The sequence below is a fragment of the Hyperolius riggenbachi genome, chromosome 7 (assembly GCF_040937935.1).
Source record: "Hyperolius riggenbachi isolate aHypRig1 chromosome 7, aHypRig1.pri, whole genome shotgun sequence".
NCBI lineage: Eukaryota > Metazoa > Chordata > Amphibia > Anura > Hyperoliidae > Hyperolius > Hyperolius riggenbachi.
In genome coordinates this window covers 95,284,947-95,301,387 of record NC_090652.1, presented here as the reverse complement: position 1 = coordinate 95,301,387, position 16,441 = coordinate 95,284,947, and the positions used below count along the sequence as shown (strand labels likewise).

At 44.3% G+C, this 16,441-nt stretch overlaps 1 protein-coding gene across 4 annotated transcripts in view; it reads right to left on the bottom strand.

Moving 5' to 3' along the window:
* Positions 1–3,680: 3,680 nt before the first annotated feature.
* Positions 3,681–16,441, bottom strand: part of IFT140 (intraflagellar transport 140) — a 162,616-nt gene continuing 149,855 nt past the window's right edge. For all 4 annotated transcript variants that reach the window (XM_068244383.1, XM_068244382.1, XM_068244385.1 and 1 more), the window contains 7 exons: positions 16,310–16,438; positions 15,701–15,883; positions 14,804–15,010; positions 12,515–12,727; positions 12,250–12,416; positions 10,919–11,060; positions 3,681–7,037 (listed from right to left, as the gene is read on the bottom strand). In XM_068244383.1, coding sequence (XP_068100484.1) covers positions 6,834–7,037; positions 10,919–11,060; positions 12,250–12,416; positions 12,515–12,727; positions 14,804–15,010; positions 15,701–15,883; positions 16,310–16,438 — 1,245 coding nt within the window. In that variant the 3' untranslated portion in view covers positions 3,681–6,833. The remainder of the gene's footprint in view (positions 7,038–10,918; positions 11,061–12,249; positions 12,417–12,514; positions 12,728–14,803; positions 15,011–15,700; positions 15,884–16,309; positions 16,439–16,441) is intronic.

Here is a 16,441-nt window from a genome sequence, read left to right as displayed (position 1 = left end):
TAGCTTTTATTACACGGTCACATCACTACTGAGCTGAGCAATACAAAGTGCAGGGAAAATGTGTGATGGCAGCAGCAAACCTTCTATGGACAGGAAGTGATCTGTGTGCTGGGAATTCTCCCCCACCATTCCATGATACTGTTCAAATATGGTCATTTCAGATGAATACCTGACTCATGGTACATACTGCTCTGTATGGAATATCTCTGACACAAACCGTATGCCTTGTTCAATTGCTGTTTTATTCAGAATGTGTTTCTGCCATTTTTTCACTCTCAATCTTTTCTCCAAGGCCAGAAACAGCAGTGCTTTCTTTAGTTAGACCTATGGAGGGAGGTGGGGGAGGGACTGCAGCCTCTTGCCACTTAGGCTTGGTTAACACGTAAAAAAGGTGTCCAGTCCTGTCTGTTTTTGAAAGTTGGTATCCGTTTTGCATGTGTTTCTGTGCCTGCGTTTACACATAAATCTGTACATTTCCGGTCTAGTCCTGTCAGTTTTGCATGCGTTTCCATGATTGTGTTCACACATGAACTTGTACATTTCTTGTCCTGTCCTAACAGTTTTATATGCGTTTCTATGGCCTTGTTAAAGAGTAACTGTTAGGCAGAAAATACACAATAAGTTCTCTACTGCATGCTAATAGAGCAGTAGAAAGGATGCTAACCAGGCAATTTAAAAGTTTCAAATCATTCTTACTTTTGTAGATTTCTCTCCTCATGCCCCTGGCTCTAAAAGTGTACGCAAGCCGCAGAGAGAAGTGACAGGCATGCTGAATCAGCCTGATTGGCTGATGCCTCTGTCACTCATCTCTCTGCACTGCGATTGGCCGCCTGGTCTCCCCTTGTCTGCCTGGTCGCCGCTGCTGTTAGAGCGCACGGAGGGGGGCCAGAGGCCATCTCCTGTCACTGTCCTCTGCCCCCCTCCTCCAGTGGCTTGTCCGCGCCCCCCCCGCCGTTCTGCCGTCCGCCGCCGCATTCTCCTTTTTCCCCGCACTGAGCTTTGGGGAAGGATAAAGGTGGTGCACACACACAGACTCCCGGAATAATGGTTCCAGGCGCTGCAGTATCCTACACTCTGCACTAGTGCAGAGAATAGATGGGAATGACAGCGCTTGGATCCATTATTAGGTGAGTCTGTGTGTGGCTGCTGCATTTATTCCTCCCCTGTGCTCAGAGTCAGTGCGGGGAGGATGGGGATGCGGGGGGGAGAAGATCTAGCCTGACACAAGATGGCCCCTGCCAGCAACAGGAGCCTTCTAATATATAAACATGAAAATAACAGAAATCAAAACGTGGACACTACGATACATCTGTCATGTAAGTAGAGCATGTATTTATCTACTTACATATGTGTTTTTTCTGAGGGGGCATTTTAGAGCTAACAGTTGCTCTTTAACATGTAAAAGGTGTACATTTCCAGTCCCATCCAGTCCTGTAAGTTTTGTATCACAGTTTTGTATGTATTTCTATGGAAGTGTTCACACGTAAAGGTGGTACCGGGATAAAAAATAGTTAAGGTAAACTACTAACATCAATAAGTCACATATAAACTGACATTGTCTAGTCTAAAGAGCTGATGCTCTGTCAAGCATATGGGCGACAGCCCCCATACCGCCATCATCTAGAGGCTCTCGACATCCATTCTGACCAATAACTAAAGCATAGTGTGGGTTGCTATGGAGATAGGGACACTGTTCTGAGTTAGTTTATGAAACATGGACTTCCATGCTTCTGTACCCCAGGTGTTTTGCCTAACGATGCACATTGTGGGAGTGATGAGTGGGAGGGGCCAAGACTTCTCTATGTGCAGAAGCCGTTCCTCATCGAGTCCACCCTAAGAACAGACACTGGTGGCAACAGTTTCCATTTGTACTGCTGCCTGTTCCTCCCCGTGTGTGCTGACGCTTTGGCCACACCCCCTTCCTCACTTACACGCTCTCTGACAGGCGGTTGGAGTAAGATGGGCGAGTTGAATCATTGGCTTTGAAATCTACATGTTAAGCTTGCAGTTCCCCATCAGGTCCGCCACTGCACGGACCAATGGGGTCTAAGCGGTGTGCTGCCGCTGCTGTGATTGGTTGTAGCTTGCTTAGCTGTCTATATAAATTTGGGGAAGTGTCATTGTATCTTTGTACTGCCTTTAGCTCACAAGTGATTTGGAAAAGACACTGCTGCCTCGAAACGTCATTGTTGCTGCTATGCAATACCTTTATATTCAATAAAAGAGCATTCAAAAGAGGATGGTGCCGACCTCACGTCTTTGAAGTTTACATGCCCAGGCAGAATTTATGATTTCTTCACCATTTTTTATAGAATATTTTCTTTCACTCATAGTTAGTGGTTGGCTGAAGCCATTTTTAATGTCAAACAACTCTCTTTACATCATAGTCACTACACAAACTGCCCAAATTACCCTGATCAAAAGTTTACATGCCCCAGTTCTTAATCCCTTGTATTTCCCCCATTCACATCAATGACAGCTTGAAATATTTTGTGGTAGTTGTGGATGAGGCTTAGACACTTAAGGACCACAGGCTTACACCCTCTTAGTGACCAGGCTATTTTTTTTACAATTCAGGCAACTGCAGTTTTAACAGCAAGCTGCAGGGCCATACAACTCCGCACACAAATTAATTCTCCCCTCAGTTTGTTGCCACCAACAGAGCTTTCTGTTGGTGGCATCTGATTGCTGCTTCATCAGCCTATGAGAGCGGTCTCTTTCTCTGCCACTCAAGGGGACAGCTCAGCTCAGATCGCATGTGCATGTAAATCGTTTTTTTTTCTCATTTTAACAGCCTGCCGCCCACCATCACAGGCTAGCAGGCTGATCACGGCGGCCTTCTGTGCCCCCCTGTAGGGAACAGGCGCTGAGCGAGCGCTCATTCCCTGCAAATCTCGCGCAGCGGGAGGTGAAGCAATTCCGCGTTAGGTGGTCCTGGGCTGCAATTCTGCATTAGGCGGTCGCAGAGTTGTTAGTCTTCTCAGACGGTAAAGCTACCCATTCTTCCAGGCAAAAAAACCTCCAGTTCCCGTAAATACTTGCGTGAACTGCACGTTTGAGGTCTCCCCAGAGTGGTTCAATGATATTGAGATCAGGAGACTGACATGACCACTCCAGAACCTTCACTTTATTTTGCTGTAGCCAATGACAGGCTTGGCCTTATGTTTTGGATCATTGCAGATTATGGATGAATTAGTGAAGGTGTGGAAGAGAAGTAAGACACCTGCTTTGGGCAGCTAATTACTATTGCAGCATGCTGGGGATTTCTGTGCAAACGTTATAGAAAATAGGGTACTGTTGCTAAGACTGCAAAGAAGAGCAATGTGTGCTTACTGTTAGATTTGCAAATTTCCTCAGTGGCTGCAAACGGAAAAACAGTGGAGGCTTTTCCATGTCTCCTGGGAGCCACATACCTCGCTAAAACAAATTGCGCTTACTGATTGCTCAGTTTGGTCATTTCTTTTTACATTGGGGAGCCTCCTGCTTCTCCTACCCTCCTCTCGTCAAAGCACACTATATATAAATAAATATAAATATAAAGTAGCTCAGCTGAGCCAAGCATGCATGACTGCCAGAGGCTGCTGGGCCAACTCTCACCCAAAACGATCATGAATCAATTGAATTGAACTTGCAAATAAACACGAGACACACAGCTGTTTTATAAAACCCTATTATATTTATATACGTGTAGAAATATACTTTACAAATAATTTACTTATTTAGAAAAAAAAATACACAAAAAAACAATCTCAAGATTTTGTATAAAAATAAGAGCAGGTTAGTGATTTTCAGTGAAAGTTTCCAGTATACACAGTGTTGAGCTGCATTGTGTGTGATTGCACTCCGGTTTAGCGCATGTCTGCATGGTGGCCTCTGAAACAGTCAGGCTTATTCAGCAGAGACAGGGGATGAGATCTGATTGGCTGCTGCCACTGTAGAGCAAATGTCACATGAATAGCCCTGAATAGCCAGCACAGTCTGATTAACATCTCAGGCATTATGGTGAGCATTCTGCATCTAGGCCACAGAGAACGACATATTCTGAAACTGGCCCTGAAGTCCAAAAGGTAAAGCCCCGTCCAGGGAAACTGATCATGTGACCAGATTGATAAACAATCCGCCTACCTGCATGTTGGTACAAATGAAGAGATCTGTCTAAAGGTGGCCATACATGGTACAATCTTTCAATTAGATCATTTAGTTAGATTATTCCGTTAGATCGAATATAAAGATTTTTCCAGCATGTCCGAACATTTTTCTCGAAAAAACGGGATAATCGTTCGAATTTCTTGATCGAAAAAAAAAAATATTTTCAACTTTCATTCAATTCGATCATTTAGATTAAATAAACGGGAAAATCGAACGTTTTTATTGTATCGTGTATGGGCACCATAAGTATGTGATGATACTTTATTTTCTGGACTTGGGTTTTAAGCATCTGACCAGCAGTAACCCATAGGAATTACAGAGCTGAACGAGCCCACAGAATAGCTTCTTCTCCCATGCATGAAAGATACAGCTCATTTTGGTCTGTTCCTTCCATCTATTGTGGTCTGTTTCATACAAGTTTCACAAATCAACAGATTAAGGTCCAATTTAAAAGCCAGAATGGTAAAAGTAGCTTAGGCACATGGAAATGTTGTGGGAAAGTAATTTAAAGGACATCCGAGGTGAAAATAAACTGATGAGATAAACAATTGCATCTATCCTCCTCCTCCTAAAAATTACTTTTTTAGATATCCCAGTTTTATTTTACACTTAAATCTAGTTTTTACGTTTTTAGTGATTAGTTGTCTCTGCTCAATGACGACACCTTCATTGAAGTGCCAGATCTCGAATCTATGAATGATTGCCCCTTTTTATCTCTTTCCTGCTCTCAGAAGCCATTTACTGACAGGAAAGTGGTTTATGGCTGTAATTACATATCAGTGAGGGTTACTCTATAGTCCGACTCCGTCCCAACCCAGACAGAAACTGTCACTTGCCTACCTGATATTTACTTTTTCCAGGCAGAGAAAGAAAACAAGGAACACAGCATAGTCATTTGTGTGCTTGGCACTGTACATACACATGTCTATCTCATTATGTCACAAGTCACCTTGGTTGTCCTTTAAAGGTCAACCTCACTCAGAACTGATGTTTTAGTTTTGTAAAGTCCCTAAAAAAATAATTGGCCCTCTTCCATTTCTCTGAGACATTGGTGGAGGCATACACAAACCAGACCTCATTCTTACACTGCAATAGACATTGGGCTTGATTCAGTAAACGGTGCTAACCCAGTTAGCACGCCTAAAGACTTTGGGCGTTATAACTAGGGTGCTAACTGGGTCAGCACCGTTTACTAAATTTACATCGCACGCAAAGTCCCACACTGAAAACTTTGTGTGCCCACAGTGCAGTGTGCGCGAAATGTCGCATCGCGGTGCGACGAAAACGGCGCGTTGATGCGCCTATAAGGTCGCATTGCGTGAGACTTTAATGTCACATGGTGCGACATTAAGGTCGCACCCAATGCGACCTTCTAGGCGCATCGGGTGAGCTGTTTTCGCCGTGCGCGCGCAAAGTTTTGCGTGCGGGACTGTGCGCGCGATGTGAATTTAGTAAAGGGTGCTAACCCAGTTAGCACCCTAGTTATCACACCTAAAGTCTTTAGATGTGAATTTATCATGCCTAAACTAACTTTAGGCATGATATAGGGCTTTTCACAGGCTTGCTAACACTTAGCACGGTTTACTGAATCGAGCCCATTGTGGAGCTATACTGAAAGATGCCTTTGTAATAGCTTTGTGTGCAGGCCACAGGCATGAACTATGAAGGAGGAGTCTTCCCAGTTGAGTCTTTGAGATACAGAAGATGGTCAGTCCCAGGAATGCCCACTCAAAACTGCAATATTGGATCTGTGTGAAGTTGATCTTTAGATCTGGCCACACATGGGAAGAACTTGTCAAACAATCAAGTCACTGAATTTCTCATTTTCAGGAAAAATCATAAATTCTGTCCAAACACTGGCAGGTTTAAAAAAAAAAGAAAAAAAAGCAACCGACTTCCGCAACAGTGCAAGGGATTCACGTGCTAATTTCATACATCCAAACAAGTTCTGAGAAACAAAAAACAGTTTGTTCACTGCACATATGACAGCATGTTTAAAGTGACCAGAGAGAAACATCACTGTTTTTCACTGAACATTTACTGCAGTGACTGCCATTGTATGACCAGCATATTACTAGTTCCTGCCAATGCAATGATTTCACATAAAAAAATGAGGATCGGTCCATCTCTTTATATAATTTGCCTGTGTCTCTGCGTCCTGCTTTGTCAGTGCTTTCTTGCACTGCGCATTTGCAGGGAGGGACGCAGAGACACTGCCAAGAGCTGGAGGGGAATGATGCGCAGCAGAGGAGGACGGGTCCCAAAGGGGGGGCAGGCAGGTGCGCACTCGGGGGGGGGGGGGGGGGCGCGTGCATGAGTAGCGCACAATGTATGCACGCGGATAATTTAAAAGAGAGAGACCAGTGTGGGGGCTAGCGCCGGTTTTTAAACGGGCCTTAGGCCTAGTCCACTATATTGTCCCATGTGTGGCCAGCATAAGGACTAAACTATATAGGTGGTTCTGATCTCATGCTACGTAGTGATCGACTACCTGAAAGGAAATAACGTCATTGGCAACACTGAAACCAATGAGGTGATCTCCACCAAGTGTAACCGAATAACTCAGGAACATAAAACATAAATCACCCATCTGGTTAAGCCCTCCACTGATTTCATTTTCCATTTCAGTGATGGAGTGGGATGGCCTCTGCATATTATGAGAAGAACATAGAATGTGCTGAGGGTCAACCATCAAAACCGATATCTGGTGCTTCTTCCACCTCCTCACTGTCATCCACGCTGTTGTGGCGCATGTGCTCGGATGTGGCCTTGTGGCTGAGTGGGATGGAGAGGGCCCGATATATGGCCTCCACCGTGCCCTGCGGCACGTAATAGCTGAGGTTGACAGAAGGCATTTTGGACCTCATTTCCTCTAGATAGCGATAGGCCTGTTCAGAGAGGGGAATATAGGAGAATATGTTAGCAGACAGGCATAGTGGACCTCACATACATAACTCCACTTCAAGAAACAAAATGTGTGTAGTTTGTAGAAATCAGGTGCTTTTTTGTTTTGCTCTCTACATTGGGTGATTGACAGCGATTGGTTGCTATGAGATGCTTAATGAATAAGCCTCCAATTAGGTAAAAATCAGCTTCAATGTTTTAGTTTTTTTTAACGACTTTGGTACCAGCGGTCTTTGGCCCCATAAGGACCAGAGACTTTTGGTACTAAATATCAGGGCTTGCCGACATCACGGCGCACAGAATCGCCGCTAGTCCCGATCACCTGTAGCCTTAGCCCTCCCACTCTGCCGTCTCCATAGCGGCAGAGCTCTGTGAGCCGGTCATAAGCCATTTTCATTGGCTCCTGACCCTGCGATCAATGTAAGGCAATGAGATTGGTTCACATTGATGACAGGGTCAGAACTCAAGAGCCAATGAAATCGGCTCCTGACCAGCTCACAAAGCTCTGCTGTCATAGAGACGGCAGGGCAAGTGAACTGCAACGGGTAGAGAGCGACACGATTGGCAGTAGCACGTGGCAGGGGAAGTTAAAATCTACAACCCGTCAGAGCCACACAGCCATCTGCAGGACGTAGATTTCAACAAACGCAGTCCTGAATCAGTTAATATTTTAACATAAATAGCAGACAACTAAAAAGCTAGTGTGTCCCCTCTTCATATCTCAAATGAAATATTCTGCGCCTCCCCCCAAGCCCCCCCCCCCACCACCGAACTGTGCTGCTCAGCTCATTCTCATCTACTCTTGGCCACTTGTGCTTATCACACAAGGATACAGTTCATGCTTCTAACCTACAAAGCTCTCTACAGCCAGGCTCCCCTATAGCTTGAAAATTGCGCAAAAGGTGGATCAGCGCAACACCAGGCCGCCTCCGAATGGCCTCCATCAGAGATGCGCTGAGCACCCCCAGGAACTACAAACGCACCTTGAACCCAAACAGAAGCTCTGCATATACACCAAAAGCATGGCTGTTAAGTGGGAGCAGCTGACCAAAAACGAATTACATTACTACATAGCAAGGAAGTGAGCAGCGCTACTTAAAAACAGACTAGTGCCTACCTGCAAAAGAGTGCAAGCCCCACTTGTGGGGTCGAATACACACCGAGCATACACATGACCTGTCTACCACTAGAGGAGGATGTTGGTTTCCATTAACAGCTTGCATGCAACCTATTAAGTACTCGTCCCTCCCACTGCGAAGAAGTCAATCCTCCATGGGAGGGGTCTAACACTAACTAAATCCTAACCTATGCATATGCATAGCCTGGGTGCGGCTAATCAAATAAAATCGAAAATTGCGCAAAAGGTGGATCAGCGCAACACCAGGCCGCCTCCGAATGGCCTCCATCAGAGATGCGCTGAGCCCCCCCAGGAACTACAAACACACCTTGAACCCTAGACCACTTTGCATATACCAACCCAATTGCCACCTTCACTCTGTTATCAACTGATTTCTCCCATCAGCTCTCTTCACCTCTTTCCACTCCTGCATACAGGACTTTTCACAAACTTCTCCCCTAATCTAGGACTCTATCCCACAACCAGTTCAGCTTAAATCCACTCTTGACACCTAAAAAACAATCCCAAAATGATCTCTTCAGGCCCTCAATCTCCCATGTTTCTACATGTCGTTACCTCTGTAGGTTCCTAGTGTTAACAATGTGTGCTCGACAGTGTGTTTTTATTATTCTCGTTTATCCATGTAAATGGTATACTTTCCACATATTGCACAGGGCCATGGGAGGTGTTGGTGTCATCTAAAAATGAATATGTACTGCAGGGCATCTTAGTGATTAGTACTGGGATACTTTATACCACTCCAATAACTGGGATCTGTACTTTCTTCCCACACATTGGTTGTCTTAAAACATACCGACATGGTGACTGACCAAACTGCTGTGGAACAGACATTACAGTGTTAGCTTCTGTGGCGCATGGGGCAAAATGAAGGTTTTAATATATTTTATAAAGTAATGTGGAATATTTTGGTGCTATATCTTCTGAATACTAGAAACTCATTTTGTAAAAACAAATAGAACACAATACAAAAAACAGCAGTATACATAGCTAGCTAAGTAGAGATATCCTACTTAAAAAAAAAAAAAATCACAAAAGATTCATATAATGTGAAAGGTGCAAGTCTTTAAATGGAACCTGAAACGAGGTATATGGAGGATGCCATATTTATTTCCTTTCAAACAATACCAGTTGCCTGGCAGTCCTGCTGGTCTATTTGGCTGCAGTAGCATCTGAATCAAACATCTGAAACAAGCATGTGGCAAATGCACTCAAACTTAAGTCAAACATCGGATCTACATGCTTGACCAGGGACTATGGCTAAAAGTATTAGAGGCAGAGGATCAGCAGGACAGCCAGGCAACTGGTTTGCTTTCAAATTAAACAAGTATGTCAGCCTTCATATCCCTCTCACTTCAGGTGTCCTTTAAGACAGGGTTCACGCTTCTTAAAAATAAAGTACGATATGTGAATTTGCAAAAACGCTGCACATATGTTTTTCAATGCCATTGAATTCTATTTGAGATTATTTTTGCATATGCGAATTTTCAGCAATTAAAAATCAGACAGCAGCTCTATTTGTGTGCATGAATCATGTTTCAAGAAGTAGTAGGAAACACAGAAAGATTGCACTTTGCAAAAAAAAAAAAAAAGGGCATGCAATTTTGAGTTCGCTTTGTGATTTTTCACACAGAATGTAAGCTGGCACCTTCTTGGTTAACGTTATAGATTTTATTCATCACAATAAATTTGTAACAATTAACCAAGGAGGTGTCGGCTTACAGTTTATGGATTTGCATTGGGAGGCGTCATCCTCCCCATTTAGCCTTGAGCAATCCGAAATATAAAATTTTTGGTTAACCTGTCAGGAATTAGTTTGTGATTACCCTACTTCCTATATCCCCCCCCCCCCCTTATCAGAAATGATAAGTGTGAACCCTCCCTACGGGATCCTGAAGTATAGCTAATATAATCAGGGCATAGGACTATATTCAGACCTGGATGTCTGTTCCATTGCAGGGTGGGGGGAGGGAGGACAGGTCCCCACTGTCATATTGTGTGAGAAAGATAATTTTGCCTTAAAACAGGCAAAATAAAAAGGCATTTGCAATAATTAAGTAGGTAACTGTGGTTTCCCATGATGCCCAGCTTTGCTTTTTAGTAAGAGGTCTTTTCGGTCTCTTTTAACCACTAATACTTTCCTACTGTTTCTGGGTCACCAAGCGCTATCCCTGTATTCTGTAACACTGGTCCAATCTTTATCCCATAGAGCCACATCAATCCCTGCTATGCACTGATGAGGACCATAATGTCTGAAACAGGCTGTATGCATGTTGGGTTGATGTGGCTCTGTAAAATGTATGAGCTATAGGCTCACTATACACCCGGGGTTCTGGATGTGTGTCTGGCTTTAGTGGCATAAAGAGATCTGCATATTTGGGAGTGATGCATCATGGGAAACCACCGTTGCTCAGTTTAAGCTGAATTATAGCAAATACCTTCTATTTTAAGAAGGCAAAATTATATTCCGTGTTGCTTTTTAGTAGGAGAGCTTTTCAGTCTCTTTTAGCCCCTAATACTTTCCTAGTAGTTCTGAACCATTATGAGCTGTCTGGGTATTCTATAGGCTTGTGTGAGAAACAGCAGAAATCAGCCACTATTTCTTTCAGAACAAGTTATGTCAGGTGATCAGCAAATCCACAACACATCCCTCCCCTTATGACTCAGCAAAGTGACACTGCATTAAAAGTGCATGAGCTGAGAAATATCAGTGAATTTCAATCCATTTACCTTCTGGAAATCTCCCTGCTGAGTGTAGTGGTCCACCAGCAGACCATACACATCCCCGATACGTACGGCACTCTCCATATCTGGCTCTTCCAGCAGCAGCTCGCACTGTCTGACCCCTTCCTGTTTGTCTGCGGTGTATGACCTGCAAGGGGAATCATCTGTTACTTCTGTATACAGCCATGATACCTACAGCTGGTTCTAATAAGAGGGGCACCCATACTCAGTATATTCCTGGAACCAGGGGCGTAGCAATAGGGGGTGCAGAGGTATTGACCGCATCAGGGCCCTTGGGCTAGAGGGGCCCCCGGAGGGCCCTCCTTCAACTACAGTATTAGCTCTCTATTGGTCCTGTGCTCATAATAATCACTTCTATAGATACTTTGAATAATGGTAATTATTAACAAAGTGTCCCCCATCCTCTTCTTGCACCTCTGACACTGTAGTTGCCATTGGCAGGTTTTGGTGCACCGTATCAATTGCTATGTATAGAGTTCTTGGGGGGCCTCATTGTAAAACTTGCATCGGGGCCCACAACTCCTTAGCTACGCCACTGCCTGGAACGCTACATCTGTGCACTGGGGTGAGGTGGAAGAAACACAAATACCCCCATGTGTACCTGTTCAAGAGTTATTAACCCTGTGTATGTAGTGTTGAAACGCTATTTTTCAAATGTATCCACCTGGTTATTAGGGAAATTCACATAGGTGTCTCTGGGGAGGATTTCTAAGATAGCTACCATACTATCATCTAAGGATCAGAAGTGTATGTGTCACAACTTTCAAAGACATATAGTTCTTTAAAAAGTGACCTGGTATTGGTTCCCTGCTTCACTTATCTGCCAGTAAGGCTGTATGGTTTACGCTGGGTGACTATGGGCACCAGGAGATGACAGATGTACAGAGGTGGGAGGTCACCGGCTGGAGAGATGTGTGAGAGAGTTTTCCTGCGTTAATACTTAGGAGGGGCCCCGGGGAGCAGTATTAGCAGGCGGGACACCTGGGGGGAGCCATCACCTGCTCTAGGTCCCCCCTCACAACATTGAACCTGCCACGCCCCCAACCCCTTTCATCCACAAATTTTTTATTAAAAAATCCTGTCTGATTGGTTATGTTGGTAGATTTCTGCCACAAATCTATCAAAATGATGATCATGTTGGCATGGTCGAGCAACAATCTGGCAGATTTGATCACATCTGCTGAGGAATGTCTCAGGTTTATGGGTCTCTTTAGGAAGATCTGTCTGGCATATACTTATGCTCAAGAGTAGAAATCTAAGCAGTACAAATAAAGGATGTTATATAAAAGCTGTTGTTTAGACTTGACAGGTCTCACCTGCGCGCTTGGATAAACCTTTTCACCAGTGTCAGCTTATTTTGCATTTCGGATAATTTCCTTTCCTGCTCCTCTGGGCTTCTCATCTTGGCTTTGCTTAGACATTTGTAAGCCTCAGCCAGAGCACCCATTGCCTTTTCATAGTTCTGGTACTCATCAATCTCCACCTACAGAGGCACATTAATATATACACACACATTCATATGATGTGAAGAAGATTAGTTTACCTTAAGGTAATGAATAACATATTCCCACAAAGTCTTACCTGGGCACAGGCATCATAGAAGCCAGCTAACAGGTCTAGGGCTCTGCCCTTTGTGTAAAAGGTAATGATGTGATTAACAATGTAGGGGTCTTGTCGCCAATCCAGTGACTGCAGATAATTGGCTGCCATGATATAGATTTCCTTTTGACGGGACACTCCAGCAAAGAACACAATCTTCTCTGTGTCACCTGACTTCAGTAAAGACCTCATGGCCTGGAGAAGAAGACACGTGATGAGAATACATATAAAACCATCCTGAGAATGCTAAAATTGGCAAACACCAAATGCTGATCAGCTAACAGACTGGCAATTCATTCTTTACCAGTTCTTTAAACCAATTTGCGCCAGTAAATTTGAGGGATTTATAAAGGTGTGTCCTGGTTTCATATAGTAGTAATAACTTTTACGGCGTTAAACGTGGCATTTCAGATGCAACTTTTTTGGGATCTACCACCGTCCCATTCAAGTGAATGGGAGCTTTAAGGACAGGCTTTTGCAGGCTTTCATGAAAGCCTGGCAGGTGATCGCCGGGAAACCAGTGTAGGGACCCGAACCACTAGCCTTGAAGGCTTCCCAAAAACCTTAAAAAACTAGCCTCTAAACGCTGGAATTCGAACGCGGCAGCAGACATCCGAGTGAAATCAGCCCTTACCCTCAAGTTCAAATACTCAACCAATTTGAAAAGAATACCTGGTCAGCAGCCATGGTCATTACTTTCGCAGCTGGAGAAGCAGCAGTAGCGAGTGCACAGACTTGTACTGCTGCTGCAGAAGGCCACTTCTTGAAATGAGTGGCCAAGATGGAAAGGTTACAGATGGTGTACACCCACCACACTGTCCTCCATTATAGCCAATTGTGTGTTGCACTGTTAAAGTGGTAATGTTGTTTGGGGATTATGAAGAGACACTCAAGCTAAATAACTTTTTACAAATAAGCGAGTCAATCATTTCTGACTGGTAAGGTTAATAATCTCCGACAGGTGCAATATGATTTCCGGTCGATTTTTGTATAGAAGTGGTCAGAAAACTGATCAGAAATCATATCAGAACTGTGGGACATTTTCGATTTGACCTGTCGATCTGACAGGAAATTGCATGGTGTGGGTTCCAGGCAGTGCTTGAGCTAGGCAGAGGCTGGACAGGCGCGAGCCTCTGGGCGCAGAGACGTATGGGCACAACATGAACCCCTTGGCGGTTGTTCCCGAACCTCTGCCTGGCTCCTGACTGCTGCCTCCTCCGATTACTCCAGGCCCCAGATACAGATCGTTAGCGAGAATGCATGGAAACACCCGATTCATATACCTGCGCCGCTCAACTGCACTAGTGCAGAGCTCCTGTCTCTTATGAATATTCTGAGCACAAACCTGTAGTATGGCAGTGCACCCCATGTGACGAAGAGGAGGCAGGAGCCAAGCGGCGCAGAACTGTGGATCAGGCACATCTGCCAGTCTACACTGGGGTGGACTAACCTAATAAAAGAGGCACATTTGTCCATCTAAAATGGGGGGTGGGGGTACCTAATCATAGTGCCACATCTGGCTTTCTAGAATTGTGTGTGTGTGTGTGTGGTGGAGGGGACCTACCTAATAGGAGCACTTCAGGCTGTCTATACTGGGTAGGAGGCTACCTCATTACTGGGGCACCTCTTCTTGCTATTTATACTTGGGGGACCCCTACCTAATACTGGGGCCACATCTGGCTATATTGGAGGGGGGTAGCATACCTAATACTGGGGGCACATCTGGCTATATTGGAGGGGGGTAGCATACCTAATACTGGGGGCACATCTGACTACTATACTGGAGATGGGGGCTATCTTATACCGCAACACATTTGGTTATCTATATGGGGGGCACATCTGGTTATCAAATACTGGGGAGGAGGCTACATCTGGGTACCGTACCTATACTGAGTGAGGTGGTGGGGAGGCTATCTAATAATAGGATCATATCTGGCTACCTATATAGGGGCAGGCACAATTCAGAGGGGGGCGCACGTTGGGATCTCTGCCTCTCTTGCTGGTAAACTTTGTCACCACACTGGTACCAGGTATCAGGAGCTCAATCTTTATAAATTGAATGATCCAAAAAGTGCTGTTATATCTATTTAGAAAAGAATGGTGCTTGTTACCTACAGCAACTAATCATTGTCAATCCTGCACTCCCTCTTATAATGGCCCCAAGGGCCATTATAAATTGTATGGTGTAAAACCCAGCATTACCCTGAGAATTGCTTATTTGCTGTAGCTGTGAAAGTGCTTATATAAAAAAAAGCATCTGATTCCTCTTACCTTTATCTTGTTCCCAGCTTGAGTGTATTTCTTAGTGGCGAGGTGGTAATTTCCTTGCCTCATGCAGCAGTCTGCGATACGTTCCAGCAGCTCCCGCCTTGCGTCCTCACTGAGCTCTTTGGAGTTTTTAGACACGGTCATCTTTTCAGCCATGTCTTCTGTGATGATGAGGTTCTGCTCCAGACAAAGCTGAAGAGCTTCATAGTACTGGAGGACAATTAAACAACAATAAATTGAAAGCAAGGCCAGTGTGCTAGTGTGATCAGAATGGCACACATATCCTACAATTAGCCATATTCAATTCATGGCACCTGTAAAAAGTGGGCCCACTCTGTACCGGGCAAAATTAAACATCAGAAAATCATAAATGCAACCGAATAGCCATAGAATAAACTCTGATGACCCTTGCAGTGCACAAAAATTATCTGCTTCCCTTTGTGGCATTTTCATGAGGGGGGCAACCATATTCAGATTGGGAAAACATCTTTGAGGAAGTGAGTGGCAAGTTAATGATGTCTGTATAGCTTCGTACTGAAGTGAGCAATACAAAGCTAGCTATGGTGCAATCAATATTAAATCAAATACCTGTTGGATTTGCAGGGCGCAAGGTGGTGGACCAAGGAAATGGGTAATACAAATGAAATGGGGTGTGGCTGCCTTTACATTTACAGAGCCGTTTACACCAACTTGTATATAGCTGTTGGTTCGGTTCTAGCAAAGGCAAACTACAAATCATGGTGCCCACAACAAATGTTTGATGGAGCCTTAAAAGCGCACACCCATTCCCTTACATCACTTTGTTGACCCTCACAGCCTGAGGGCCCATCTTGCAAGGGTAAAAATACAAGCTTCATTTAGCTATATAGATATGTCAACAATCCACAAACTACAGCTTACCTTTTTAGCTGCTAGAAGCAACTCCACTGCCTTCTCAAACTGGCTGTGCTGGATGAAGAAGTCCGAGCAACGAGCAAGTAAGGCCGGGTCTGACTTCTCATTCAGGTCCTCTGCTATTAACTGTAGAGCACCAAACTGCTCTGTAGCAAATGCCAACTCCAAAGCCTTAGAGAGATGACCTGACTGTGGAGAGAGGAACCATAGTTATTTTAATGGCTTTTTCTGCTTACCAATGTGACAGAATTCCCATATAGACACAGGGTAGGTGCTTCAGTGACAATGGTTAGAAATCTGTATGAACTTTTCCAATGTTCCTCTCCTTTATGGACCAAACATGTACAGCTGATGGATTAGGAACATTAATGATCATGCAATCACTTTTGAACTACTTTAATTAGATCCACATTTGGTAAACTACAGAGATGTGTACAAGGGTCCCATTTATTCATTATAAATATGCGTGTGTGTTTCTGCATCAGCTGCTGTTTGTATTGATCATTCTCAGTCTATCAGGAAACTGCCAGTGATTGAGCACTTGGACTATAGCTATGGCAACCTAGTCAACAGAATTCATTCAATGAAGAGCTCTACTACATAGTAACCACTTACCTTGTGGTAAAGCATGACAGCTCTATCCATCTGTTCCCCTTTCTCCTCATAATATCGAGCAGCATCCATCATATCCTCCGGAGTGCTCAACAGTGCAAGGTTCATCAGCTGATCATCAAGACTGTTCTCCTG